We start from the raw sequence: 23038 nt of genomic DNA on the forward strand, positions 1-23038 counted from the left end.
CCAAACAGACAATAATCTTTGTCTTCATGAAGCTGATAACAAATATGGAAAGATGGGTATTAAACAAACATACAAGAAAAACATAGAGAAACACAAGGCAAAGAAGGGCAACGAGAAATGCTTGGGAAGATGCAGTTTTAAATAGGATTGTCAGTCCCAGAGAAGCTGACATTTTAGCAGAAAACTCAAATTGATGAAGGAGTTGGAGAAAATCATTCCAGGTAGAAGGAAGGAAAAGAAAAGCCAATGATAAAGGTCTTGAGTCAAGAGTGATGAGGAGGCCTGTGAGGCTGGAAGAGAGTAGGAAAGGAGGCAGGTGGTAGGAAGGGGTCATGGGGCCAGGACCAGGTGTCATGGAGTCTTATGGGTCATAATAAGGACTTCTGCTCTTACTTGCAGTGGGTGGGGATCCACTGGAGATCTTGAACAGATGACTAACATGAAGCAGCATCACTCTGGCTGCTGAGTTGAGAGTAGAATGCATGGAGCCAGAGATAAAGCAAGGAGAGCAGAGAGGGGCTGCTGATCTACCCAGATAAGATGATGGGTCCTGAACCAGGACAGTGAGGTGATGAGAAATATTTCCACCGTGGACATAGTGAGGATAGAAGTGATAGCATTAATTTATTGGATGGAGAGAGAGAGAAGAGAGGGAGAGGGAGAAGAAAAGATGACCTCAATGCTTAGGGCCTAGGCAACTAGAAAGATGGAGTTGCTGTTGACTGGTTTGGAAAAACTGCAGGAGGAGAAGGTTGGGGGTCAAGTTTTGGAGTTTGGTTTTGATATGATAATGTTTAGAGGTCTGCGAGACATCCAAATGAAGGAGATATCTTGTAGATAGTTGGCAATAAGGATTCAGAGTTCATAGGAGAGGTCTGGGTTGAACATAGACATTTAAGAGACACATAAAGATTGTATTTAAAACCCTGTGACCAGCTGCAGTGGCCTGGGAATGAAAATGGGGAGAAGGGAAAGGGCAGGATATTTAGGTCAAGGGTGAGATTATTCTCTTACTGTATAAATTAAACAAACAGAAAGACATCATTTTTACTGTATTTTTTTCAAAGATCATCACCCAACAGCCATGTGCTATTATAACAGTTTTTTAAAATGTAACACCTAAAGGGTGAAAATGAGAAGAAAGAGAACTCATATATTTTAATGAACAGCAAAGCAAAAAATATAGGACAAAAATTTATGTCCTGATCTCTTTTTTAGAAGAAAATTTCATAAACAAATTAGGAAAAGTACTTGCATTTTAATCCAGTTAGTTTAATTTAAAATTTGCTAGGCTTTGACATGTAATAAAAAATTTCGTGGCTGGGCACGGTGGCTCACGCCTATAATCCTAGCACTTTGGGAGGCCGAGGTGGGTGGATCACGAGGTCAGGAGATCGAGACCATCCTGGCTAACGTGGTGAAACCCCGTTTCTACTAAAAATACAAAAAAAAAAAAAATTAGCTGGGCATGGTGGTGAGCACCTGTAGTCCCAGCCACTCGGGAGGCTGAGGCAGAAGAATGGCGTGAATCCGGGAGACGGAGCTTGCAGTGAGCCGAGATCACGCCACTGCACTCCAGCCTGGGTGACAGAGTGAGACTCTGTCTCAGAAAAAAAAAAAAAAAAAAAATTCGCTCCAAGCACTAATCCATTCCCATTTGGATTTAATTAAAGAATAAACAATTAGAGTGCAAGCCCTTCAGAGTGGTGCAAGCATGACAATATTAATTCTTTGAGAGTATGTAGTATGTCTAAGATAAATTATCAACTTGGATGCATTATTATAATAGGTTTCAGAAGTATCATTACTTAAAAAATAACTTTCCATAAATTTTTGTTAAGCTAGTCTGCAATTCAGAGGTTTTCCTCATTCAACTAGGCAAGCAATCATAATTATTGAGGTCTATTTTATGTTGCATTCGTGACTCTTACTTGGTAACAAATGCAAATAGGAAGCGTCACAGTTATAAATCTATCTATAGTTTCCTTTTAAAAGGTCCATGGTACCATTTTGGCTTGGAGACACTATTTACAAATGCATAAAAAAGATATAGTTTAAAATGGTAGATCCATGTATTACAGGAAAGCAAATAATATTTTCCTATGTATTATGCAAAACTAACTACAGTTGTATATAATTCATTAGTTTATTTATAATCCATTTTGTTACAGAGTGATTTAAGGCAGCTTCAAAATGTATGTGATTAAACCACATTTTAAAAAATAAAGGAATGATTCAGAAAATTGGAGTCAGTGGGAAAATGAGGTAAAAAATTTGAAATGATGCCTGAAACTGATTTTTTAATGTTCATACAACAGCACCCAGTACTGTTTTCCTGTAATTCTTCTAATCTTTGGCTATAACTGCACATTTCATTTCGTAACATTTAATAAAAATTTCAAACTACTGGTTCAGTTAAATTGGATGAACATTTGTTTCTCTATTAATTTAGGTACTTGATGGAGAAATAAAAGTTAAGTAAATAAACTGATAGGAAACAGCAGCTTGAAATAAGTAAGAAAGAAATATCTAGGTAGATCACTGACTTAAGCATACCTTTTCAGGAATTAGGATGCTGTAAAAAAAATCTGACTGAGGCAACAGCCCCCGAAATCCAGTTTTGGCTCTGCTGTTTATAATCAATATAAACTTGGACACTTCTATCACCTTCTTTAGGATTCTGTTCCCACATCTGAAAACATATGCATATTCATTTTACTTAGTGGGGGGTGTTTTGGGAATCAAAAGTGCTAAAAAAAATTGCAAATAGATTACCAATTGCAAAGAGATCTAGTAATAAAATGTTTTATTAGAAATAGATGAAATAAGTTAAACACTTGAAAAAATAAAAGCAGATAACATGGAGATGGACAATATTTGTTCTGCAGTTATTAGTTTTTATTAACAGTCATCCATTTGCTCTTAGAGAAGAAGCACTCTCTTCTCTTTTGCTTAACACTTCTTTTGGGTAACTCAGTTATAGGATTTTCTCTTGCTATGTCTCTGCTTCTAATCCCCCTCTGAATTTCTGGAGTTACAGCCTATGACCTCTTGGCCCTTCAACTGCAATGGTCTTGAAGCCAGACTCTGTGTAGCCTCCCCCTTCCAGTTCCTTTTGCTAGACCTTGAATCTTCCCACCATTCATGTCATTAGAAGGTAAGTTTCCTGAAGGCAGGGATTATCTGATTTGTTTACCCAGAACTGAAACAGGCTCATAAATTTGTAGTTTTCTGTCAGCTAGTCTCCCTCAAAGCTAGGGCAAGATCATGTATGCACATGCTGGTACCTGAAGGGGGGTATGTAGGGGCTTCTGGAAAAGGTTATCTTCCCTATTGAAAATGGGTGCATGAAAAGAAACATGATCTCTTCATTAATTGATGCAATGATGGCTGGAAGAGATGCTGTTATCAACTGTAGCCATTTTGCAGCTGAAGATGGCAGAGCAGAGAGAGCAAAGTGCTACTGAGCTGCTGAAACTGTGCCCCCCCCTATATTTACTGTGTCACATAATAAATGCTGATGTCGAAAGCCATTTGCAGTTGATTATTGTTCTCCTTGCCAGTCAAATGTTTCCTAAATGATGTCTCATTTTCCTCCTCTAACTTTGCTTCCTACTCTTTCCTCTCTGGAAGCTCTTACCTGCACTTCTATGACCCTCGCCCCATCATTCACTTACACATTCACTTGCTCAATTTTATGCTCTTTCAGAATACAAGCTAGGGTGGTGATTTCTACCCAGGGGATGTGCAGTGAATGTTGCTGAAATGGCTAAAAATAATAATAATCTAAAATCACCCAGGATTATGGTCTGCATGTGTTATGTTGCCCCTGTCTAGATGTTTCTCTCTCTACTTATCAGTGGTACCTATGTCATGCTGCAGCACAGTCTTCTTGCTATTCATTTCTAGAGTGGGAAAATAAATTTTCTTTCCCAACTGATTATCATCAGAATTTTTCTAAGTTCTTAAGCTATTTTTCTTATCAGTACAAAAACTTCAAAACTTTTTGAAAAAGATAGCTCAATAATTAAACAACGTTTTCATTTTCTGCTTCTGGGATTTTTGTATATAGCAAAATGGGAACTAAGGAGAAGGGTGGTGAAAGACATACTACATTTTTTAAAAAATCAAGCAATTCTGCATGTTAAAAAGAAGAAACAAAACCCAGCCCAAAGTGATTCTTCATTTACAATTCATTGTTTCACATCAAAATCTCTACTGGGCTTTAGTCAACCATGTAACAATTCTAGATATTTTCTAAGGGTACCATTTATGGTTGTGTTTATCTGGAGACTCAACTCCTTAGATTTTAATGAGTTCCTTCAAAGCATAATGCTATTCCAAAAATCAAAAGAACTTTGGCCCCTCCTGCTTCAGAGAAAAAAATGTAAACACTGCACATATGAAAGAATAAAACTGTCACAATTAAAATCTACCCGATCAAATTAAAAATGAAACCTTGAATTATTGCCTAGGGTATAACTGCGATGAGGTAGTTTATTCCATAAACCACTGAGAGAGAAAAGTGGTATGAGTTTTCTCCATTTACTAAGTCACCACAATAAACCATTAAGGGCTTTTTGAAGAGCTATTCCCAGGACCCAGCCCTACTGCACTTGTCACTGGATGTTCCACACCAATCCACAACTTTGCACTTGACCAAGAAGGATGCTTTAGCATTTAAAACCCAGCAAAAGTAAATATCACTGGAAATCATGATGGCATTTTGTAGTTAACAAACACACTAAAAGAAATCACTTTGGCTGTTTATGGGTGCAAAAGCTCAAACAAAGACAGGCCCAGCTTAGAACCTTTGGCGTGGCTCTGTTGTGACAGGTGGTTTAATAATTTAAGGGGTCTGGGTGCACGGGAGGGTCAAGATGCATTCAATTCAGCAAATATTTCCCAAGTGCTTGATACATGTCAGGCAGCATGTTTTGGCAATTCAGGTACATTAGTGAACAAATACAGTGGAAGAGTCCAGGGCTCATGGAATGATGTTGGAGGATAACTCAAGCAAAGATGAAAGAAATCAGCAGTCTTTGCTCCATGGCAGCAGGTTAAAGGGAGTGGAAAAGGTTCAGGCATAATTTGCTTCTGCTTCCTTCCACCTTTGTGGGACACAAACAGTACACATGTTCTGTCTTTGCAGACAGGGCCAAGTGAGCAGGCTATAGCAGGAACACTTGCTGGCTCTTGAAGCCATCTGCTGGCCTGAACATCAGGGGTGCTATGATTAGTCCAGCAGTATTACTGCTGTTAAAGGTCTTCATTCCTCATTTTCAGATTGGCTAAAATATGTTTTCTTATTCTTTCCCCACAAATGGACTCCATATCTGAGATACCACATCAAAATGCCTTTTCTTTTGTGTGAGGAGGCATCATGCTGTAGAAATAATTCATTTAGTCACTGCATCACTTGGGCAAATGAACTTGGCTTACTCCTCATGAAATGGTAGTGAGATTTAAACAGGCCAATAATGTACGTATTGAGTAGCCCATCCCTGGCACATAGACAGTGGTATTTGTGATATATACAAAAGGAAATGGAAATCATATCTAATTATGTGGATATACTGGGAGGGGTGGTTTCTTGCTTGATGACCTGGATGAATGCTTGACTCTTTGATTTGGCGTGCAAAGTGGCTTTAAGAAAATGCGATTTGCATCAGGGAATGAAGAGAATACAAAGCAAAGCTTGGCTTCTGACTTGGAATCCTCATCACAGCCTCTGACCCTTGCTCCCAGTAGTGCTCATTTGAAATTTCCCACGTGCACTAAGCTGGTCCCCAGTTCAGGCTGACAACGCAGTGGGGTGGGAACACACTGGTTTTCCCACGTCTCCACTGCACTCCGGACTTTTCATCAGCTTACTGGTGTCTTCTCTTTCTTGCCCCTCTCCTAAGAAGAAGCCCTAGTAAGAATCGTTTATTATCAGCCCTTAGAAGAAGCTGACAGTTTTCTCCATTCTGCTCTGAAGTTCTTACTAATCCCAAGAGCAATGATGAGTTTTCCCTGGAATTTTCAATATTAGTTACAGAAGTAATAACTTTCAGAAGAATTCATGTATCAATGACTTAGTCAGTGAGAGCTTTCTGGTTAGGATAATACCAATGACTTTGTGTAGATATTCATGATTCTTTTTTTTTTATTATTATACTTTAGGTTTTAGGGTACATGTGCACAATGTGCAGGTTTGTTACATATGTATCCATGTGCCATGTTGTTTTGCTGCACCCATTAACTCGTCATTTAGCATTAGATATATCTCCTAATGCTGTCCCTTCCCCCTCCCTCCACCCCACAACAGTCCCCAGAGTGTGATGTTCCCCTTCCTGTGTCCATGAGTTCTCACTGTTCAATTCCCACCTATGAGTGAGAACATACGGTGTTTGGTTTTTTGTCCTTGCGATAGTTTACTGAGAATGATGTTTTCCAGTTTCATCCATGTCCCTACAAAGGACATGAACTCATCATTTTTTATGGCTGCATAGTATTCCATGGTGTATATGTGCCACATTTTCTTAATCCAGTCTATCGTTGTTGGACATTTGGGTTGGTTCCAACTCTTTGCTATTGTGAATAGTGCCGCAATAAACATACGTGTGTATGTGTCTTTATAGCAGCATGATTTATAGTCCTTTGGGTATATACCCAGTAATGGGATGGCTGGGTCAAATGGTATTTCTAGTTCTAGATCCCTGAGGAATCGCCACACTGACTTCCACAATGGTTGAACTAGTTTACAGTGCCACCAACAGTGTAAAAGTGTTCCTATTTCTCCACATCCTCTCCAGCACCTGTTGTTTCCTGACTTTTTAATGATGGCCATTCTAACTGGTGTGAGATGGTATCTCACTGTGATTTTGATTTGCATTTCTCTGATGGCCAGTGATGATGAGCATTTTTTCATGTGTCTTTTGGCTGCATAAATGTCTTCTTTTGAGAAGTATCTGTTCATGTCCTTCGCCCACTTTTTGATGGGGTTGTTTGTTTGTTTCCTGTAAATTTGTTTGAGTTCATTGTAGATTCTGGATATGAGCCCTTTGTCAGATGAGTAGGTTGCAAAAATTTTCTCCCATTCTGTAGGTTGCCTGTTCACTCTGATGGTAGTTTCTTTTGCTGTGCAGAAGCTCTTTAGTTTAATTAGATCCCATTTGTCAATTTTGGCTTTTGTTGCCATTGCTTTTGGTGTTTTAGACATGAAGTCCTTGCCCATGCCTATGTCCTGAATGGTATTTGCCTAGGTTTTCTTGTAGGATTTTAATGGTTTTAGGTCTAACATGTAAGTCTTTAATCCATCTTGAATTAATTTTTGTATAAGGTGTAAGGAAGGGATCCAGTTTCAGCTTTCTACATATGGCTAGCCAGTTTTCCCAGCACCATTTATTAAATAGGGAATCCTTTCCCCATTGCTTGTTTTTGTCAGGTTTGTCAAAGATCAGATAGTTGTAGATATGCAGCATCATTTCTGAGGGCTCTGTTCTGTTCCATTGATCTATGTCTCTGTTGTGGTGCCAGTACCATGCTGTTTTGGTTACTGTAGCCTTGTAGTATAGTTTGAAGTCAGGTAGCGTGATGCCTCCAGCTTTGTTCTTTTGGCTTAGGATTGACTTGGCGATGCGGGCTCTTTTTTGGTTCCAGATGAACTTTAAAGTAGTTTTTTCCAATTCTGTGAAGAAAGTCATTGGTAGCTTGATGAGGATGGCATTGAGTCTATAAATTATCTTGGGCAGTATGGCCATTTTCACGATATTGATTCTTCCAACCCATGAGCATGGAATGTTCTTCCATTTGTTTGTATCCTCTTTTATTTCATTGAGCAGTGGTTTGTAGTTCTCCTTGAGGAGGTCCTTCACATCCCTTGTAAGTTGTATTCCTAGGTATTTTATTCCCTTTGAAGCAATTGTGAATGGGAGTTCACTCATGATTTGGCTCTCTGTTTGTCTGTGATTGGTGTACAAGAATGCTTGTGATTTTTGTACATTGATTTTGTATCCTGAGACTTCCAATATCATACTGAATGGGCAAAAACTGGAAGCATTCCCTTTGAAAACTGGCACAAGACAGGGATGCCCTCTGTCACCACTCCTATTCAACATAGTGCTGGAAGTTCTGGCCAGAGCAATCAGGCAGGAGAAGGAAATAAAGGGTATTCAATTAGGAAAAGAGGAAGTCAAACTGTCCCTGTTTGCAGATGACATGATTGTATATCTAGAAAACCCCATCGTCTCAGCCCAAAATCTCCTTAAGCTGATATTCGTGATTCTTATCCTTGATTTCCAGTGCTCCCACAGATAGCCAGTTTTTCAACAGGTGTTGATATCAGAAGTGGAGGGTCATGATTTAAAGGTAAGGGAATATAAGCAGTATGGACACTGGACAAAATCGAAACAAAAATACATTTTTTTCTAGTAATACAGAATTGCAGTATTCAACAAATAATTACTAAGCACCCATCTTTTGCCATATACTTTCTAGGTGGTGTGAATGTCAGTGAACAGAACAAACAAAAATCTCTGCCTTTATAAGGTTTGTATTCTATTAGGTTTCAATAAGCATAAAAATAAGTAAATTATATAGTGGGTTAAAAGGTAATAAATGCTATGGAATAAAAAGAGCAGAGTAAGGGCCTAGGAGTGTATATGTGTGGGATCAGGTCACAGCATTATACACAGTGGGCAGAGTGGGCTTGATTTCCAAGAAAACACCCAAACATGCTTTGATAGAGCAGGCACCTTATCACTTTAATGTAATAATAGCAGAAATCTTTTTTTAATGCCTAGTATATGTTAATTCTGTTCTAGGTGCCTTAAAATGTCATTTCTAATTCTTATAACAGTCCTATAAATTAGGTCACATTATTTCATCTTTTGGCTAGGGAAGTCAACTGTGGGGGCCCAAGATTACATAGCAAATAAGTGGCTGAGCAGGGATTTGAATTTTGGTAGCTCATTCCAATGCACATGGTCTTTCTACCATACCAGTGTTTCCCAAGATGTGGTTTCCAAAGGTATGGTTAGGAAACTACCAGAACTCTGTGGAGGTCTTCACTAGAAAGTGCAGATTATTTCTGGGCCCCATCCCAGTGCTACTCAATCTGATTCTCTGGAGTGCATCCTAGGAATCTGAATGTCTAAGTTTCCTTGCAACTATGCTGCACACTCAAGTTTGAGAACCACCATTATAATCTACTGCCTTCGTATTTTGATATCTGTGGTCATGATATCTGCTATTATGATCTATTTCCAGCTCAAGGATTTCCAAACCAGTACCTGAAAAGCAAACAACCAATGCAAAAGACTGTCCTAGCCAGACTCTTAAATTGTGTGTCAACCTCTGCATCTAGGTTCCTCTTTTGTATTACAGGACGAAGCCAGGTTCTTTTCTGCCCTTTCCCATTAAGTCAGAGAGTGGCCACTTGGGAGAGGCAGTCTCAGCATCAGGAAATGAAGGAGGTTAGAACACCCAGAACAAATTTTGGGTCCCTGCCAGGCCTCTGTGAGCTTCTGTATCCCTTCCACCAGTTATTTTATGGAATCACTGCCTCCAGGTCTGTTCTGCCTTCCAGGACAAGCTCACAGCTACCTTTCCTAACAAGTCTTCCTTTCTAATGCTAATAGAAGTGATACCTCCCTTTCTGAGCTCCTAAACCCAAGGACTGTGAAACTGCACAATTACTAACTACTTTTAACCATCAGGCCCTGACTAGCTTCATCCTTCTTTGTTTGGAATTATAATAATTCTGAAAGCTTCTTTAAAAAGCCAAACAAAACAAAACAACATAGAGACAAACAAGATTACATTTTTGTCCACCCCTGCAGATCAGCTTTGCTGACCAACCACCAGCCTTGGTACAGCCGACTAGTTTCTGAACTGCCAAATATGCCAAGAGAATCTAAAATGTGATGAAATTAATTTTCTTCTGTGCTTTATAAAAAGGAAGGAAGAGAAGTCAGTGCTAGGGCATAGAACCATGCAGATTTTAGAACTAGAAGGGGTCTTGGCTATCATTCATTCAAATCTAGTATTTGATAACTAAAGAAATAGAAACAGAAGAAGATGAGGTCATGTAGCCAATATATAATAGGGACAGGACGATAGTAAATTTTCTGGTTCCAGAGTCAGTTTCTTTTCATAGACCAAGACTTGAGATATTTGTCTCCCTTTTCCTCCCACTCCACTGTTATTTTTCTGAATATATGATTACCAGAATCCTTCTAAAGAGGTCAAGAATGATTACATCAATGGTTAACTTACTCCAAGAAAGGTATCCTTAATTTCTCCATGCCCAAATCTTTTCATACGTCGAAGGAGTAAGGCTTGGTAATATGGAAATCATATGTCACAGAACAACCATTGAGTCATTCATTAATTCAACTAATATTTATTGTGTTCCTACCATGTCCCAGGCACAGAGGTAATGCAGTAAAGAAAGTACTATAGATAGAAATGGACCAAAAAAATCATCTTGTCATGTAGTTTACATTTCTAGGGAGTGGGGAACATAAACGAGAAATTTGTAAGACCCAATGTTAACAGTGGTGAGTGCTACGGGGAAAAATCAGGGAAAGGAAATAGGGAGCGATGATGATGATGATGATGATGTGTGTGTGTGTGTGTGTGTGTGTGTGTGTGTGTGTGATGGGGGGTGGAGGTGCATTTTAGACAAGGTGGCCAGGAAAGGCCTCTATGAGAAGTAAAGACTATAACTGGAGAGCAAAAATATGAGAGAATGTCGACATCAATCCCTACAGAGAATGGCAAACAAAGATCAGATTTGGGAAAAGCTGGAAAAGGTAGAATACTGATGTTTTTATACTGTTCTTAGTAATTCAGGTGGCAGGAAATGGAAAGAAGAGGGATGGCACAATTGAAATGGCAGCAGCTGTATTTTCAAAGAAGCCAGGAAAAGTTTTGTTGGTATCTGAGTTGTAAAGAAATACTCGATGATATGTGGTTTCATATAAAGGAGAACTTTGCTTAGATAATAGAATTAAGTTTGATGAGAAGTATTATTTTGTTTAAAAAAATCCAGAGAACATGAAGTAATGCCAAGACTACTTGGCAAGATGATATGTGACTTAAACTTGATGAAAATGTTGAAAAGTTCAGACATTTGATTCATCCAAATATGTAGTTAATTATGAGGATTTAGGCTGACGTGTACATTTTATATAGAGTCAATCATTAATTCAACATTTTTTGAGAGCTTAGCATGTGCAACCCAGGGACAGTGCTTCAGAGACACAAACAAGAGCAAGATGCCATTCTACCTCAGTGAACTTTTCATTTGCTCTTCCTCCTGGGGATCCAACCAGGATACATTTTCAAGCCACCCTTGAAGTTAAGTGTGGCTTGTGCATAAGTTCTGGCCAACGAGATTTGAGTGGACAAGATGGATGACCTTTCTGGGGTTGCCCGTAAAACCCTAAAAAATGTCAGAGCCTCAAAATACAAGAAGCTGGGATTCCTAAATCACCACCTGGAAGGCTGTCCACCTAACACCTGATTAAACTTTATGTCAGAGTGATATTTATGTTTGTGTTAAAGTACTGAGATTTGAGGCAGCACGTGTTACCCAACTAATATAATTACTAATTAACACTTGCATAAACTGCTACAGTTTGCACAATACTTTCATGTATCAAATGATTCTGGTCACCACCCCGAGAATTACATCATCATTTTGTTTTTCCCATTTCTAAAGCTAGAATTGATGCTTAATGAGTATTGAATTACTTGGTCACAATCACATAGGTAAGACACGGAGGGCAAATATTCTAAACCACTGGGTCTCAAATTTACAAAAAATAATTAGTATAAGACAAGCATGGACATAAATCTAATGCAAAGCACTTGATAAGTGTAGACAAATTACCAAAGAAGAAATTTAAAAGAGGTAACTAGAATTCTTGGTTGAAGGAGCCACAAAAGGCTCTCGTGGAATAGGCAGGCTTTATAGCGTTTGCAAATTGACAAGAGAAATGGGAGAAAAAACACGAAGAAGGTTCCTGTAAATTTTGACATGCAATATTAGTGGTGAACAGAAATAGAAGAGAGTTGGCATTTGTTTTAATGTTTCAAGGGAAGTTGTAGCAAGCGATGCAGCTTGATGAAGGAAAACAGGAACTGGTAATTCAATACAAATCAAAAAAATATTTATTGAGTGCCTGCCAGATAGAGGGCTTTCCAAAAGTGTACAGAGGATATGGAGAGGAGATAACAATGGTGCAGTCCTTGTTTTAAATGCATTTATACTCTACTAGGGGAAATGGTCATAAATTACTATACACAATGTTGGGTAAGATAAACATCAGTAAGAACAGTAATGGAGTTCAGGGACAGAGAAGTGGCATGGGAAGGACAAAGGAAGGACAGGTGAAGCTTCATGTAGGAGGTAAAATGTCAAGACTGACCTTGGAGGAGGTGAAACTACTGAGGATGCTTATGAATACATGAATTCATGAGGGACACAATTCCCTAAAGAAGGGTTTTATTAACGTTTTGAGCAAGGACACTGCTTTATAATTAAATGACTCCAAAATGTGACCACGGTTTAGAGGACAACAGAATGAAAATTATAATTTGGTATGTTTGTTTAAACATGGAATCACAAACTCAAAATGACACGATAGTTGTGCAAATTTCTACTCCTGCTGAAACTGCCTGACTTCCAATGAATTCAGTGAGCAGCACTGCACCCCAGAGGGTGGTCTACTAGAGTTTCATCCTGCCTCCAGAGGAAACCAATAGGCAGTTTGCTGTGATGTCCTGCCACAGAAGGGCCACCTACCATGAATAGGGCTTCATAATTTTCAATCATCTTTTGCACAACAGCAATGATGGCCGTGCTCTCCTCAGCCCGGGCTGAACTCTGGACTGAGAATTCTTTGTCTGATGACTTCTGCTTGTGCAGCAGGTTGGGACCAAATATGGTGGCTAAGTTTAGAGATGTCATTTTATTCCCAGTGACCTATGAGAGAACAGAACACAAAGACTGTTATTATGTTTGCCTTTCAAAATACTGGGTGATCCAACAATCAATGAAACCTTTTACTCTCCATTTTTTTTTTTTTTTTTTTTTTTTTTTTTTTTTTTTTTTTTTTTTTTATCCTGCAAGGATGCCATCATCTCTATCAGAATCCATGGAGGGCATCATTATTTTCCTTTTGCTTTAATATCTTGGATTGAAGCTCATAGTTCAGTGATCATCTCAATAGCATATTGAGTAAAAATTTGCAACTCTAAGTCGTTTATTGTAAAATTGGTACTATACAAAATTTCGATCCTGTTTGCACTGAAGAAATATTGACACCCATCCATCCATCTATCCATTTCTCCATCCCTTCATTCATCAATCCATAATCTCACCACTGATCCATCCACTCGGCACCTATCATAGGCTGGGCATTTTTCATCATATATTGTAATTATTTTAAAATTTTTCCAACAATGATTACAACATAGTCCTTATTTTAAAGGGCTCTCATTCTAGGGAGGAAATAAACCTATCACTTACAGGTAATGAGTACAAAGTATAAAGCTCTCAACTCCGAAGGCCCCAGGGTCACTACCACAGAGGTGGAAGCATTTGCACAAACTCTCAAAAGAAGAATAGAGTTTGCTAGGCTGAAAAGCAAAGGATCTGGGGTAGGGGGTAATTTTACAATGGAGAAAGCACCACACATGCAAAGACAGAAACATCTAAAATACGTCATGGAGCCCCAGGAAGCTCAGTGTGGTAGGGAGTTCTGCAGGAAAGGCAGGCAAGGGCCAGGTGAGATGATCTTCGTGTGTCAGACCAAGGAATTCAAATTGTGATCTAAGGGCAAGAGGATTCTGAACAGAGCAGAATGGAAATGGAATCTGCATTTCAGGAAGAGCAATCTATGGCACAGGGGATGGGGGATGCAAGAAGTAGGACTACCTGGGACATACCACAACAGTCTAGGCCACAGCAGCTAGCGTCTGAACTAGGAAGGAAGAAGTAGGGATGAAGAGCAGCTTCCAAAGTTATGGAAGGGGTGAGGAGGATAATGCAGAGGGTAAGGATCTTGTGTTTCAACAAATGAAAAAATGGAAGGACAGTTAAGTGAGAAACATGAAGGGCTGAAAAGGGGTTCCTGGAGACTCCAGCACCCTTAAGGAGCAGCTGATGAAGGAGGCCAATAATGGGTGAGAAGTTAGAATAAAAGAAACCTGTGTCTGAGAAGAAATGACAGGGGAGTTTCAAGTGAGTTATCAACTGTGGCAGAGGGTCATCGAGATGTGACCCTTCCCTCCAGAATGGACTCTTTGATGGTTCTGATGTCCCAGCTAAGAGTCATGTCAGAGGTGTGGCAGGAATGAGCCACAGTTACAGAAGTGGAAACAGTGTAGACACTTTCTTCAAAAGATATCACAGAGAAGGAGGAAGAAGAAATGGAAGAGGAGCTAAAGGGGAGTACAAGGTGAAGGAAGGGAACTATTTTTTAGCTTGAAGTATAAAAAATTATTCACATTCAATATATTAATAATTAGAAAGTACAGGTAAGCAAAAAGAAAAAAAGTGCCCATAATTTCACCACTGCCAATTATCAGCCATTCCTATGCCTTCCTGTGCACGTATATACATGTATACCTGATATTTTCTTCTTTAAAACTGGGATCACATCCATATATTATTTTGTAACTTGCTTACTGTCTCTTAACAACATGCTACAATAATCTTTCCACTACAAAAAAAAAAAATCCTGTCTTCAGTCTTTATTTGCCCCTAGAATCCCACTGCACGAATAAACCATGATGTTTTTTAACCACAGTCAACTGACAGTCATTGATGTCATCTTGAATTTTCTGTTATTATAAGCAATGGTACAAAAAATATCCTTGAAAGGATATTTTGTGAGCTTGGGTGAGCACTTTTTAGGAGTAAATTCCTACAAGTTGAATTGTTGTAATAAGGAGTATGAACGTTTTTAAAGGTTTGGGAATTTTTTCTACTTGTCTCTTTTTTTTCAGGTGAACGGGAGAATCTGAGTACGTTTCTCTAGGCTAGGGTTTCTCTACCTCGACACTAGTGACATGTAATACCAGATCATTCTTTGCTGTGGGGGCTGTCCTGTGCATTACAGGATGTGGAACAGCACCCCTGGCCTCAGCCCACTAGATGCCAGGAGCACCCCTACCCTCAACCAACAGTTGTGACAACCAGTATTATCTCTAAACATGGTCACATGTCCCCTGTGTGGTAAAATTGCTCCGGGTTGAGAACCACTGGTCTATGTGAATTTTTATTTCTCTTGTCAATATCAGTTGAGAGTCAGGATAAGTATGGGAACTGCGTCTGCTTGGTGGGGATCTTTTGCCTGGGAAGATCTACACAGCCTTTGAGAAACACCTGGGTGCCCAGCATAGAATTCAGGAGTCCCGATGAACAGCTGAAACAAAGCCCTCTGAACCCCACTCTCATTCTGTGGAGTCATGAGCTGGTGGCTGCCGTGCCCTGCAATCCCAGCATGGTACACGAGTTGTATTATTTTTAGAAGGCAAGGCTGTTTTCAGGTGAATGATTGGCCACCAAGGGATATCATTTCATGTGATAAACACTGACAATTTGAAAGAAAGTGACCTTTATGTAGGATCGTTCAATCATTTTTCTTTGTTTTATTTCATTGGTAAGTTTTTTATTTCATTGACAAGTTTTTATTTAATTTTTCTTTTCCTGGAAATTCATGGTTAAGGTGAAAATCAAATACGTGTCATTTTCAAATTCCTCCCTTTAGAACTCAGAGGTATTTGGAGTGTTTCCCCTTACCCCTTTAAAGTCACATTAGGGTTTTCTCATTTTTTTAAAAAACATTAACAAATGGAAGATTTTGTTTTCTTTTAAAAGAATGTTTCATACAAGAACAATCTAGAGCTCTGTTTCCGCTCTTTCCTTCTCCTGTTGCTATTCTGGGAATGGAATACAACCCATCTGTAAAACTGCACACAGATTCCAGCTGCAGACCAAGCTGCTGGGGTGTGTTAACACTTTTGGGGTTTCTTTTGTTTTATTGTTTTTTAACATGGAAAGAAGACTTGCTCCCAGGCAACATCCACCTTTTCTCCATGTGTTTCAGCATATATTTATATATATACTGTACGGCTGTGTCTAGGTAATACAATGTACACTCGAGCCAGGCCATTACTTCATTTTTCAATTAGCTAGCAATTCAAGAAAACTTTTGTCTTCACTAAATGAACATCCTAGATCATTTCTAAGCTTCATATGAATAGCTCGTATCTGTTAAAAGTCTAGTATGTACAGGTACCAGGCTAGGGGCTTTCCACTGGCCATTTCAATTCTTTCTCACTATAAGCTTAAGAAACAGCTGCTGCTGTTTTCCCTATTTTATAGACGAGGGAAGTGATGCCAAAAGCTCAGAGCCAGGAGATGGTATAGCAAGAAGCGAAGCTGGTGGCCCCACTCTAAGCAGCCCTACTCTCTTCATCCCATTGCTACATCTCTTCCTGTTTCCTCTTGCTTGGCAGACCCAGCCATGGCATGGGGAAATGGGAAAACAAGCTTTAAAACAGGGCTGAACGAGGGTGAGGGGAGACACAGGTCTTGCTAAGTTCCAAAGCCAACCTACCATTTCCTAGAGGCATGTACTCCTCAAAGATCAGTAATCATGGCCCTACATTGGTGGTTTGTAACTTCTTTTATGCCTCATAGACCCTTTGAGAACTCAATGCCAGCTATGGACTCTCACCAAACAAGTGCATATTCACACCACATTTTCCATGCAGTGCCAGGGGGTTCTTGAACTCTGAAAAACCACTGCTCAGGAGGTTTCAATTTTGTTCCTGCTATATTCTTTCTTGAAGAAATGCAATGTTTCTTACACTTGGGAATTTCTCTTTTCCCTAAGGAGCAAAGCAAATAGCAAACTAAACAAAATAGAAGAAAACAAAACAAACACAAGATAGCAAAACACCACAATTCAATAAAATACTGCTATTTTTTTCCCAAAAAAGCACTGATTGACTGGTCAACAATTTTTCTCATGCCCTTCTTTTAGACATCTTTAAGATCTCACCAGTGAATGATGCATTGAATTTTAAGCACATATCAAAGAGAAAATATTATGTTCCTTTTGTAGATGAGGAAGCTAAGACCACCCCTCATCCCAACTCTGTTTTCCTTCCTCTTCCTCTCTTTCATAAAGACAAGTTATGCAGCAAGGTGCTGGCAGAACCTGTGTGAGCTTTCAAGTTTCTTGACAATCTGCTCCAGGTTTCATCTATGTTGCAATCCCCCCAAACAACACCTAACAAATAGATAATACATACTAAAAATATACGTAAGAGAAGAAGTTGAAAACTGTTGGTTTTTGATCGTATTTTACAATTTGGTATTTAGCTTTACTCTAGTCTGCCCATTCCATATTCTCTACTTGCTCATGCCAAATCAACTAAAAAATAATAAATAACTCCTCTCTTGATCCTCTCCCTCTACCCTTGACTTCTAACAGAAGGAGTCTGGCTAACTCCCATCCCAATGCTGTGCTTATGTGGTCCATGTACTCAATCCCTACACACCCTTTGATGAGCATCTTAAATTCAACCTCCTCCATGAAGCCATTCCTAACTTTTCTGGCCCATGCTCATCACTTCTCTGAATGTCAGCAATGACTCTGCAGTGCATTCCCTCATTCTATATTTGCCTTGTGTCCTCACCTCCTCCACCTCTTAGATGCCATTGTATCCTGAGGCCAGTCATTAGAAAATCTCTGAGCAATAGTCATTGGTTTACAGGAACCTAGGGTAGATGCTCAGGACATGCATGATTTAAATCCCAAGGCCATTCTTTTTTATTTATTTATTTATTTATTTATTTATTTATTTATTTATTTATTTTTGAGATAGAGTCTCACTCTGTCGCCCAGGCTGAAGTGCAGTGGCATGATCTCGGCTCACTGCAAGCTCTGCCTCCCAGGTTGACACCATTCTCCTGCCTCAGCCTCCCGAGTAGCTGGGACTACAGGCACCCGCCACCACGCCTGGCTAACTTTTTTTGTATTTTTTTAGTAGAGACAGGGTTTCACCATGTTAGCCAGGATAGTCTCAATCTCCTGACCTCGTGATTCGCCCACCTCGGCCTCCCAAAGTGCTGGGATTACAGGCGTGAGCCACCGCGCCTGGCCCTGCCAAGGCCATTCTTACATGGAAACGTTTATAATAGGAATTGCTGTTGTCCATATTACTATTGATACAAAAGCCTCCTAACTCACTCTCCCTTTGTCTCTAGCCAATCTACAACGTGGATTATATCACCCATTAGTTGAATCCTTCCAAGGATTCACAGCTTAAAAGAATCAACCACCTGCCCTGCACAGAGGCATTCAGCAATTTATGAACATGGCTCAATTTCCCATTGTCTGCCTCAGTACATCACTGCTCCGTAGCCTTTACTACAGTTCACAATGGCTATGAGAGCTGCCTGCTCTCCTGTCACTGCTAACGATTTCACGGAAGCAATGCTTTCCTTATATTTCTCCTGCTGCTTTAATCTTTGGCTATTAGTCTTTCATTTTGATGCAATATTTAGGTCAAGAGTGTCTAGAAACCCTTGTAAACCCTGGCCTCCTTTTACAACTTCACTGTCACCAGGATAATTTCATATTCCTTACAGTAAACTGGTCTCTCAACCACTCTTCAAGGCTGGTTGAAGAATTTTCATTCCTCAAGTTCAGATGAGGAGACCCAGGTATAGGAAGGTTAATACATTTTTCCAACAACACATGGTCAGTGAATTAAAGAGCTATCAAGCGCTCTCAACCAGGGGTGATTTTGAACCCTTCTCCTCAGGGGAGACTTGGAAATGTTTGGAGATATTTTTGGTTGTCACAACTTGGTGGGAGAGGAGATGTACTGCTACTGGCATCCAGTGGGAAGAGGCCAGGGATGCTGCTAAATATCCTACAATGCACAGGACAGCCCCATGACAAAGAATTCCTAGCTCCAAATATCAATTGTGCAGAGGCTGAGAAACACTGACTAGACCCCAGGACATTTTTTTTTCTTCTAATTCCTATTCTGTACTTCTTTTCTCTTAGACTGGCTCAGGTTCTATGCACAGCTTGGACTTTGCTAGTAAGGGGACCAACCCAACCCATTAACCAGTATAACAACATTGCCCTTCTTCAAGATCTTTTTCTATCATCCACTGGGATACTGTCCTAATAACTCTGCAAATCTACAGTGACTATGGGGTCCATGGCACCTCCCCTAGAGTTGTGAAATGCACTAATATGCCACTCGTACAACCTTAAGTGGAAGCTCTCTGTGGGTTGCTAGGTAAGTCACTTAGCTCCCCTGGCCCTAAGTTTTCACTTCTGAAACATGGAGACAGTGATATCTCTTTTGCCTGTTAAGAGGATTTGCATATATATATACATACATATATATATACACATACATACATATATACATACATACATATATATACACATACATATATATACATACATATATATACATACATATATGTACATACATATACATACATACATATATATACATACATATATATACATACATATATATACATACATATATATACATACATATATATATATACACATATATATAGATACCCTAGCACAAAGCCAGCTCGTGGAAGGAGAGACATAAATGGTAGCTCATATTCCAGCATGCTGCTTCATTTACACCTATCCAAGAATATTTTCTTCTTTTTGACATAGGCAATGGAGATTTGTTCAGCAACTGAACGGAAAGAATGTTTGAAAATGATTCTAAAAGGGCAATAATGAGTTCAATTGAAACTTTTGCTTTCCTCAATGCCTTCTTAATTACCTGAGACCCACTTTTCTCCTTCTCACATAGTACTTAAGAAATGTCAGAGAAGTAACTGAAGTACCTTTAAACACAGAGCTCTGCTTTCCCCCAGCAATTAGGCAGATCATGCTACAGCTTCTGTTATAACTGTAGTTGATAGAGGCTGGCATCCAAATGAGTAATAAAACTACTTAACAATTATGAGAATTATAGTATGCCCATCAAAGAGCTGTGTATGCTGAAATAAGGTGTCAGTGCCATATTATGAAATCTGAAGCCATCTGGGGCTTCACTAATTATAACTGCTATAGAGATAAATGGCTAAGTCAGGAGAGTTCCATTCTCACACCCATAAGGAGGAGGATGAGAAGAAATGCAGAATTGCCTTTCTGGATTAGAGTGAAAAAAATTATACATAACCACGTTCTTTGGGAAAGAAATTTGACAAACACAGAACTGAAGCCACAATGCAGCTGAGCTTTGTTTAACAAGAATTTACAAAAAAGTTTCTGTGGTTAAGTAAGTTTGGAATGCCTCTGGCCCCTTCTTTTATTGATTTACAGTGCATGTTAGCTTATGAAGGAGTCTAAAACCTCCTGAGGAATCCGAGGTCAGGGAGAGGTATAATTGCGTGGTATCAAAGAGGGAAGGGGGTGTCTCTTGTTAAGGTGAAGATTAAATACATTGCCTATTAGTAAGCAACTTAAAATTGAAGGCAGCATCTCATTTGTCCAAGGGTGAAACAAACAAAAAAAAACTTGAAATATATGAGTGTAACCAAAGAGAACCAGAACCCAAGATCTTAGATTTGGTGCGGGGGGGCACACTGGGGCCTGAGTGGGGATCAGATCCAACAAGAACACTTCTTTTTTTTTTTTTTTTTTTTTTTTTTTTGAGACAGGGTCTCGCTCTGTCGCCCAGGCTGGAGTGCAGTGGCGCAATCTCGGCTCACTGCAAGCTCCGAAGAACACTTCTAAAGAGTCTGTGGGACTATGTACAACCTGCTTTGAGCAGTTGATACCATGTGACATCAAGACACAATGGCAATGGTCAGCAGATCAGACCTAGTTTCCTCCACACCTGGTGTGGAAGCAGGACTGACCCTCCCTTGCATTGAGCAAGTCCCTGTTTTGTGGGGAGGGTTTAAGAAAGGAAAGGATCCCTCAAAAGGGAGATACTAGACTTCTTGCTCATAGTGCAGATGGGAGCTCCAGGGACAAACTGGAAGAACAAAGAGGTGACATCATATTTGGGCTCCAAGTTATAGAAGCAGGTAAAATCAATTATAAGGATAACAATCTCCTCCCACCCCCATTATTACACTTTTACATGGTTGCAAGCACTTCTGTAGTTCATTGTTTTTCTTCTTTACAAACGGAAGTTCAGAGTCTTGAGTAAAGCCTCATCATGGAAAATGACAGCCTCATTTGGAAGCATACTTGAAACATATAAGGAGGCTCATGGCCCATGCACTTTTAGGAACTGTCCCTCCAGAGAAGGCCCTGCATTAGTCTCTTCCTACAGAGACAGCTAGTTTGGAGAAGGGGAGATGTCATTACCTCCAGGCAAAATGGCCATTTTGGTGGTATGCTCTTTTTAAAATAGGGGAGAGGAAGAGTCACAGCGTCTACGGCAGCAAAGGCGTCTTACCTCTTGCCCATCTTTGCTGATGTTGTCATCGGCATGCCTGGCCACGATGGAGAGGAACTGTAGGAGGCGGTGGAGGGTGTCGCAGTTGCAGGGAGGTAGAAGGTATATGAGGAGCTGCAAGGTGCCCAGCTGTTCCTCCGGCTCCAACACTAAGCAAGGCAAAAAGAGGTACTCAAAAGGGGAGCCCATATTATTCAGGCACAGAGGAAAGGCCTCCCCTCAATTGTCTTAAGAAAGGGATTATCAAGGAAAGTCCCATTTCATGCCTTCACTCATTTGCCCATTTAGCAATTTACCAGCAAGATTCTATGAAAGATATAAAGCCAAATTAGACCTGGAGAAGTATAATATCTAGAAAAATTACTGTAATCCAGGTAAAAAAAAAGATAACTCAATTTCCCTTACTTTCTTTTCCCCCCTTCCCTGGCATTACTCATCACCTAGTTTAAGGATTTCAGTCTTCCATTTTTGGTAAATATTTATTAACAATGGCTGAAAATTGGTGAACATTCTGAAATTTGAGTTTATAATGGATTTAAGGCTCTTTTCTGTTGAGCAATTCACAAGGGACAGATATTTTGTTGGCAATAATCAAGATACAGCAAAGACGATGTCTTCTCTCTCTGTTGTGATCCTATTTGAATTGTAGCATTGGAGGAAGAAATATATGGAGTTTGGCCCAGGTTTGGCCTATCTCTCCTCTACCTCCTCCTTTTTTTCTTCTTCATGGGATCTGTAGCTACAGCCCAGAAGCAGCTATGTTGAAAGCCCTGGCACTGGGCTATGGCATCTTGCTTCCCCTGGAATGTTGCTGCCCTCCTTTCTCACTCTGGGTTCTCGTGGTTCCCTCCTTCTTCGTACCAGAAACACAAACTCATTTTTAGGCACAGACTAAATGTGAACTCTTGTTAGTACTCTAAGCACTAACTCATAGCACTTTCTACTGTTCTTGGGTTATTTGAAAGCATCTCAAATTCTTCTTGGCTATTTCCATTTGTTTAATTGCAACTTTCTTCTTGCTAATTATTCCCAGGGTAAATCTGAGAAATTCCCCCAAATAGCTCACTCTTTAGAGATTGATAAATAAGGACAAAAAGTTATCAGGAAACATATGCATAAAGTTATGATGAATGAGTTGGACATCTTAGTATTCTAGGGCCACTTTCCCACCTATGGCTGTATTACGCACAGAGGGTGTTGATGAAAGCTGTGTACAGCTCCCTGGTGAGAAGGGGGTCCGGCATGTCCCTCAGGAACTCTTTCAGCAAGGCTGCCACATCATGAACACTGTGCTCCTCCTCCAGAGAGACATCAATCCCACGGTCAAATTCCTCACGTAACTGGAAAAACAATGGTTCAAGTGGCAGTCACATAACACCATACCTCAATGTGCAGTGCCCAGCAGGAGAAGTGCTGTGACACGTAGCATCTGGAATTAAGTCTGCACAGACCCCAAGAAGGGGAAGCAAACAACATCCTCACCTTGATCTGCCGAGTTTACACAGTCCAGCTATGAATATATGTGTGTGTGAATATATGAATATATGTGTGTGTGAGTACA

General features: G+C 39.8%; 1 protein-coding gene across 5 annotated transcripts in view; it reads right to left on the reverse strand.

The window, feature by feature from the left end:
- Positions 1 to 23038, reverse strand: part of ARHGAP6 (Rho GTPase activating protein 6) — a 523176-nt gene that overhangs the window by 22106 nt on the left and 478032 nt on the right. For all 5 annotated transcript variants that reach the window (XM_055266916.2, XM_055266918.2, XM_063634951.1 and 2 more), the window contains exons 7-9: positions 22667 to 22817; positions 21478 to 21626; positions 12797 to 12976 (exon numbers count right to left, since the gene is read on the reverse strand). In XM_055266916.2, the coding sequence (XP_055122891.1) occupies positions 12797 to 12976; positions 21478 to 21626; positions 22667 to 22817 (480 nt within the window). The remainder of the gene's footprint in view (positions 1 to 12796; positions 12977 to 21477; positions 21627 to 22666; positions 22818 to 23038) is intronic.

The sequence above is a fragment of the Symphalangus syndactylus genome, chromosome X (assembly GCF_028878055.3).
Source record: "Symphalangus syndactylus isolate Jambi chromosome X, NHGRI_mSymSyn1-v2.1_pri, whole genome shotgun sequence".
NCBI classification, from domain to species: domain Eukaryota; kingdom Metazoa; phylum Chordata; class Mammalia; order Primates; family Hylobatidae; genus Symphalangus; species Symphalangus syndactylus.